The sequence below is a fragment of the Anopheles bellator genome, chromosome X (assembly GCF_943735745.2).
Source record: "Anopheles bellator chromosome X, idAnoBellAS_SP24_06.2, whole genome shotgun sequence".
Taxonomy (NCBI): Eukaryota; Metazoa; Arthropoda; class Insecta; order Diptera; family Culicidae; genus Anopheles; species Anopheles bellator.
In genome coordinates, this window is record NC_071287.1 from 6,888,188 (window position 1) to 6,896,179 (window position 7,992).

At 55.8% G+C, this 7,992-nt stretch overlaps 1 protein-coding gene across 1 annotated transcript; it reads right to left on the reverse strand.

The window, feature by feature from the left end:
• Window positions 1-845: 845 nt before the first annotated feature.
• LOC131213640 (uncharacterized) lies at window positions 846-2,082 on the reverse strand. Its single transcript, XM_058207721.1, has 2 exons — window positions 1,852-2,082; window positions 846-1,742 (listed from the first exon to the last, which is right to left on the reverse strand). The coding sequence occupies exons 1-2, from the start codon at window positions 1,961-1,963 to the stop codon at window positions 967-969; spliced, it is 888 nt and encodes a 295-aa protein (XP_058063704.1). The 5' UTR covers window positions 1,964-2,082; the 3' UTR covers window positions 846-966.
• Window positions 2,083-7,992: the final 5,910 nt, after the last annotated feature.

The window sequence follows — 7,992 nt, forward strand, 5'->3', positions numbered from 1 at the left end:
TGACCACCGCGCATCGCCGGGCGCGCCCCGGTAAAAGGTTAAAGCCTTACCTTTTCATCTCCTCTGCCTGTGGCCTGCGCGGAGATGAAGATTCTCTCGCCGTGCCCTTTTGCCCCCGCCACCGAATGGGTCAATCAATATTTTGTTGCAACCAACCCCGCCCCCTGCCTGCTGTCCCCTTCAATGCAATGGGCGCTCTCCTCCTGTGTGTGACACATCCTTTCCGGGGGTTATCGCATCCTCGACATTAACACCGTGTTTAATAATACCAACAGCGCCGCCGGCCGCCGCAGGACCTTTCGAACAACGGGGGTGCCCCCCCAGCTAAGTGACCTGCCTCCCCGATGGTGACCCTCCGGCCCACTGGGACGTTTATTTTTGAGCATTTGTGTATGCCAACCCCTTATTCCTTGTTTTTTTTCTGTTCCTTTTTGTTTCATCCGCAGCTCTGCTCGCAGGAGCAACACCAGCAGCAGGACCAGCAGCAGCAGCAGCAGGTCACTCCAACAACACCCGGGCGGGGGTAACGCAGTGAGCGGAATCCATAAATAATGGCTGCCTTTTGGCATTGTGCCACTCTGGACTGACTGTCTGCGTGGTCCGCCGTATGATTCACGTACGCAAGAGGAGACACCTACTGCCCTGCGGCCTGGCCCTGCTTGCGGCTCCTTCGTAGTGGCTCCTGACCTGGTGACAACACACACATTCACACAGGTCGACTACGGTCGAATATGTCAACGTCACCGCATCGCGCACCGAGTACGGGCTCTAATCCAGCATACCGGGCACCTCTGTCAACGCAACTAGTAGCCACCGACACGTCACGGGCTCAATCCAATGGTCAAACGATTTTGTTTGCTCTTTATTGTCCAGAACAAACCCAAGTCCGGATGTCGTCCAGAGCCTGGCAACCATCCGGACCTGCGGCCCTAGAGTACGCACTACTAGTTCCTAGTGGCCCCCATGTCACTGACCCTTGCCGCGGTTCTTCGTGAGGTACAGGTTAAAGAAGAAGTAGTACTTTTCGCGCTCCGGATCCGCCCCGGTGGATCCGCCGTTCCCGTTCCCGGACGTCGGGTCGGCGCAGGCCTTCACGATCACCTCGCAGCGCTGCGGCGGACAGACCGGGCAGGCGGCACCCGGGCGACCAGCCGTCTCCAGCAACAGCGCCTCCATCCGTGGTTCACCGTCGTCCACCGGGTCCACGTCCGGCGGCTCCGTGGACGCGGTGTACCGTGGCAGGCCGCACCCGAGGTAGAAGCGCACCGGGTAGGCGTTCATGCGCGACGAGAAGCTGACGAAGCGCGGCACGAACGGCTCGCGCACGTCGCTGACGGCCAGGAGCGGCCGGGGCGCCCGCTCGTCGTTCACCAGCACCGTCACGTTCGCGTCGTGGCTGACCAGAAACCGCAGCCGGAAGCGCAGCTCGGCTGGGAAGAGCTTATCGCGCGGACTGTGGTACGCCTGCAGCTTGACCGTCTCGCGGTACAGCACGGTGTAGACGTTCGTGAGGCGCATCTCGTACGTGTGGGCGTAGGCCGGGTGGGCCCGTGTCCGATCTTGGGCGGACAGCAGCACCGCCAGCTCCTCCTGCCGGTTGCCGAGCCCCACCGTGAAGCTCAGGTTTACCGGGTACCGCTCCGACGGTTCGTTCCCAACGTCCGCCAGGAGGTGATAGTCGTCGAACGTGCCGCTCGTCACCGTTTCCACCAGACAGTTGGCTAGCCCTTCGGCAGCGGCCTCTATCGGTGAAATTCGGGCAAAGCGAAAATGGGAGAGAGAGATAGCGATGGTTGATCGATGGTTGATCGATGCGGATGCGAGTTGCGTCCGCAAATCTTCGTCCTTTACCATCCACGCCCAGATCGGAGCCGATCTCCGAACCGCTGGCCCAGAGCGATGTCCAGAACGGTGGGCCACACCAGCACCAGAAAGCCAATGCCACATAGCCGCTAACACGCATCGCCACCTATCGCGTCCAAAACCGGATCCAGATCACAATAAATCTCCCGGGTCTAAGGTACGTCAATGGAGCCGACTCTGCCCAAGCTACTCTCTGCCAGCCGTATCGGGCGGCAGGATGGTGGCGCTGAACTGAACGGACTCGGACTTGGACTTGGAGGTCCGAGGCCCCCAGGGGAGGGCCTCTCTGCTAGTTTTGGTATCGGTGGTGATACTGGGCTCGGCGTTATCAGCCTGCCAAGTGGCCACCGAGGCCGAGCCTTCCCACGCACGCGCTGGAGAGGCTGTGCTCTCGAGTGGTCCAAGCTGATAGTGGCCCCTCGGGAAGACCTTGGAAATCGCTTGGAAGTTCGGCGCGGAAGTGTTTATCGCTGTTCGCGTTAATCATGTGGAGAGTGAGCTCCCCGGTGTTGATGGTGTTGCCGCAAGCCGCCAGCCACACAAATATCCGATCTTCACGAATCGGACCTTGGCCCCGAAATATGTATCACACTGCCCGGGGTCTGGTTTGGGTCTGGCACACCGCTGCCATTTTCCATCGTCGTCGTTCGTGCAAACACCTGATAAGGCGTTAAGCCACCGCGCGTGTGGGCATAGCCCCGCAAACGCTATCTAGACGGCCATTAATCAATATCGGTGGCAGAAGAGCAGACCATTAGCGGTTGTCTATGGTGGGAGCCTGGCCGGTATATCTAGCCCGCCCGACACTGGATTACTGCCAGGATCCAGTTGAAGAACTGTTGCCAAACAAGAACCGCCGACCAACTATCGACCGATATCGATGGAGTGCGTCGTGGCCGCTGGCTTAAAGACCCATCGATGGGTGTCTTCTCCTATGTTGTTCCTGATGCGGAAAACCCTCCACAGCGTTGTGGCCAGCCCTCTTTGTAGAACGTACGCACTTGTTGAGCCGTCTTTGAACACCAGTCGTTATTACCCGTGACGTGACAGCACGTGAGGTTTATAGTTTAAGTTGTTTAAGTATTGAATTTTTTTTTTACAAACAGCAAAGCCATGACTAGATAACCGACTTTAGATGAAGCGGTCGATGCGCGTGACGCACGCCCGTCTAAATGGCACACGACCGCAACGACATTTGGAGTACCGCAACGGGGCCAAGCCGGGAGCGATCTAAAACCTGTCGGACCGCCAATTAATCCAGCCGAGTGCGGGCGCGGAAATGTCAAACCGATTGCGGCTCTGGTTGCGCCAACCGCCGAAACCGGCGAAGAACCAAGAAACCGGAGCACCGGACCCCCGTGTCCAGTCCAGTATTCGCTCCTAGGTTGGGTAAAAAGGGACGAACGGTCAACACACCGTCAGGGCAGGACCCGAGTCCGATCGACAAATGGCAAATCAACAAACGAGATCACTTACACAGTCACTGGGCGCGGGGGGTAAGTGAATGTCATCGGGGTGCGAGGGCCTGGAACCGGGGACCGGACCGGGAACCACTGGTACCGGTGACCTTGAGCAACCTTAATCTGGACTTTGTTCGCATTTGTTGGTGGCTCCTTTGTTCGGGTGCAGTTTTTGTGGGGTTGCCATTTGAAGGATGTCGATCAATCAATCGACGTGATCAGTATCAGTGAAGCCCTACCAGTCGGCAGCCGGCGAAACCAGTTCCAGTGGCCCCGATAGTGAAGGTGAAAGCGTGATTCTTAGCAGAGTATTAGAACAGGCAACTGCCAATCAAAGCCAAGGTAGCAAGAGGCAGAATGTCACCAGGCGCCCTGGTACAAGTGTTTTGACAGTTTTTGCTGTTAATGTAGAGACCTGGCAAGGCTGCCGCCAGAGAGCGAGGCAGATCGAGATCTTGGAGCTCCTCGGTCCAGGAGAATTTGATCTTCAGGAGTTTCTGGGGATCATTGAAGACGAACGCACTTCTCGCAGGCGTCAACGTCAAAGGTTTGCACACTGACGCTGAAATGTCATCCAGGGGGCTCTAGCAACTTCATGTGTGTGCTAATTTTACCCACGGCCCCAAAACCCATCCCCCGGTTGCCCGGGGCCAGAGTTCGATGACCTCCGGAAGATCAAGGCCATTTTGAGCATCCATCTAGCTTAGCGTGCTGTCGGGGTCGGAACGCGCGGGGACGGGACCGCGGGGAAATTAATGAGTCAAAATAAATAAAGATGAAATCAACAAACTCACCCACCTCAGCTCCCAGCCCAGAAATGGCCATCCCCTGAGTCTGAGCATCCCTCCCCCACCAACGGTCTCCCCTGCCGGCACCATGGAGGACCAATTATTATTAGGACGGGCCAGCGACCCACTAATAAAATAAGCCGCTAGGAGTCGCCTTCACAGTTTATGCTAATTTCGGCGTGATCTTTCACGCAACAAGCAACCAAACCCACCCCACGCCACCCACCGGACCCGGAAGGTCCATCACGCGCGCCTGCAACCTCTCCAGAGGCTGCCGCGCAGACTCTCTGGCGAAGAATGGGTGGGGGGTGGGCCGAGGTGCGAGATGCCATTTGACGAGAATGGGTCAATGTTTGTTTGATATTTAAATATTAAATTGCCCGCCGTCCACAGGCTTTTAACGACCGTCCGAAAGTAACAGAGCGAGAGAGAGAGAGAGAGAGAGAGCGAGACTGAAACTGTCAACTGGCTGCGAAGACAGATGACTGCGAAGCGCCACACACGCGGCAGCAGGTGTGAGTGTGTGCAGGATTGGTTCTGGTTCTGGTTCTTTGCCTCCAAGACCGCTCCGTTGCGTTCTCTGCCTGTGCGTTATTGTTATAATCTTGTCGGAAGATATCTTCAGGTCTGTCAGAGTTGCTTATCTTGGATCGGTACTGGTGGGGGGCTGGGGTTCCGTGGAGCTGCACCAGGAGCGTCGGAGGCGCACTCCTAATCGCCATGCTTAGCTTATCTCACTTTGAGGACATCCCCCAAGATCTTTTTAACGTCACCTCCAGATCTTTCAAGTCTGTGTAGACGATTGACGGCTTTTGCCCAGCCCAGCGGGAATTGGGCATTGGCCCTCGCTGAGCTGAGCTCCTAACGAGCTACGATCTACCCGCTACGATCAGCTTAGCGCTGGTCCCCTTCGCGCCAGAAGGACACGCTCTCAGGATCTGATATTTTGCTTGCGCTCTGTGCCACGCCCCGGGAGTGCATACCGTAACGCTCGCCCAGCTCGCCCAGCTCGTCCAGCTCGTTCGTTCTCCAAGAACCAAGAACCAGAATGCTACATTTGACATTAAACTCGGGAATCGGGTTGCGCCCCGATCGGCGAGTGCATACATTATGGAGTCCATTGGCATATGTGTCAGGCCGCGATATTGTTGGCATTTGAGCAAAACCGCCGCCGCTCTGCGTTGATGAGCATGATGAGGGCAATGGTGGTGCCGCGGCCGCCGCTGGTGATAATGTTAACGACATTGGGCGACATTGGCGGCGGCGACGGCGGCGGAGTTTTCGGAGAGTAGAACCAGAACGCGGAACGAAGGCGGAACTGGTTTCATAAATATTGACACGCCGTGGTGCGCCTCGGACCACGGAGTCGGAGCATTTTTAATGTGTCCAGTTTCCGTACCTTGGCGGTGGATAAATTCTTGGGCCCTGGCCAAGCCCAACTCTACTACGATGATCGGGCACAAGGCACAATGATCGACCGGCACATCGACACCCGTGAATGATAGGATTTCGCTGGGAAATCGGTAACTCACGAGGCGTTATGTCCGTGCCGCGTTTATGGTCGCCGCCAGTCGGAAGTTCTCCCCCACCGGCATTCACAGATCGGCAGCGCGGGATCCTAGGTGTCAATTGTTGGTCATAAGTCACCATCATCGTCGTCGTCGTCGTCGTCGTTGGGTCGACCAATTTGGGCCAGTGATCTCATCGTGCCAAAACAACGGTATCGACCGTGGCTAACGGCAAATTCTTTCCCGGACCTGATGTGGCCCGGGTCAGGGCGGCCAGCCAGGGCCCCCCCGTAGACGGTCGCTCTTCATTATCATACAAATTCGCCAAACGCTCGGTTCACCATCGGTGATCGGTGCGAAGTAGTTCTACATTCTTCCGCTCAGTTTTTGGCATCGGGGGCTTCTGGAACCTCCCCACACACAAACAAACTCCGTTCTCGGTCGGTCCGGCTGGCGTCCGATTTACGTAAAAAGTGCCCAAAAACCGGAACGAGCGAGAGAGAGCAAATCTTTCGACAGGCTGCTGCGCTGTGTGTGCCGGGACGGCACCGATTTCCCAGACCCACAAGGAGACCACCGGACCCTTCCCATGGAATATGACCCGGGCAGGGTAGTGGAGTAGCCGAGTAGGGCGGGGGTGTCCTCCGAGCAGTCGTTAAACTTAACCAGCTAACCAGCTTAGCGCAAGGTAAAGCCAGCTTTGCATACATTTAGCTCGTTGTTATTGTGGTGCCACCACACTGTGTGTGACATCAGGGAATGAAGTCATATTTTTCACAATTGGATTTGCGCCCGGCGAGGCAGCCCGGGTTTTGGGTGTCTGAAGATACTTCCAGCATTCCACCAGCCAGTCTGTGGCCAGGCCAGGCTCCGGTGTCTGGCCCAAGACGCACCACACTTGGACGCAGAGGGGTTCCTGGACAATCGCCGGACGAGCGCCCAAGAACGCCGAGGGAAAACTCGGTCCTGCTGGCCTGGTTGAGTCGCTTGACCTCGGTCTCCTGCACCGGTATGTCCCGGTATGTCTTCAGGGTGTACGTTTGACACCACCATTACATGCCCTCTGTGTCATCCAAGACTGAGCGACGCGTGACGCACCAGAAACTCGTGACCGAGAGCCCGATAGACCTTCCAAATTAATGCCGACTCTAATTTGTATGTGCATGACAGTGCTTGCCACATCTCCAGCTCTATCACCACCCTCGCCCCTCGCCTCTCGCGCCGCTTCTCGGCGTCGACGTGCGGGGGTTTGCGTAATTTCGATGATTCGCCTGTATTTGTTTTTGGTGGGGGTGTGTGAAGCGATGGCGGGGGGATGAGAGTGTGCTTAGACCCGGGCTGCCGTTGAGCAGGTTGGCCCCGGAAGCATCTCGCATTTCAATGTCCCCGCCGACCCCCGATTGAGCGCGACGCACACCTCCTCCTCGACGGAGGAATGTCCTAGAAATAGTACTCGGCTTCGTTTAGTGCAACAGACAAGGACGAGGACAGCCCTCCCCAACCACCCACCCATCCCGAACGGCAACACATCACGCGGGGACGCGGTTCGGGGTTACTTCCAAAAACATTTCTAGCTTTCTCCGGTTTTCGTGGTTCCCCCCACCGTTGTGGAGTTTAAATGGAATGCAGAAGATGCACATTATTCCTGGTACCTTTACCGCCACTACTATTTGACACCCCGTTTCGGTATAGAAACCGAAAAACAGACGGAGAGAGAGAGAGTGAGTCATGTCGGGCACATGTTTGGACACTGGACGGGGTTTTTGATTTGGGGCCAGCATGATTTGAAGCGCTCAAAGGGGAACTTCCACTCAAATCAGAGTGAATAAAATTCTCAAAATATTCCTTAATTTACACTGGAGAACACCAACACCAATCTTGTCCCATCGTGTTCGAGAGCTAATTATCTGAATATTTTAAGCTAGTTAACTAGTCGTAAGATGTTGTGTGTTATTAGTTGTAAGTAGAATTGAATGACTTAATGCCACGTGGCAAAACATATAATTTAAATAGATTGATATTGAAACATTTTCATTTCAAACATGTTGATACATTGGACTTAGTAAAAAACTGAAAAGCATTTATGTCTAATACAAATCCAAGTTTTAAAAAAAGCACGGCCCTTGACCGTCAGACGAGAATGGCCGGTCCACCCGGAGGGCCGACATCCCTCTATCAAACGGGTTCACCCTTATCGGGCCTCCGAAGCCACCCAAAGTCGACCCATCCCTGGGCGGGGGTGGTGTGCGCAAATGATTCATGGCGACATCAACCAACACACACGCGAACGCCGGCCGAACCATTAAATGGAACCGATTAGTCCGACTGCACGATTTCGGTTCCGATGCCATCTCAAAAGTCACCCGCCCCCCC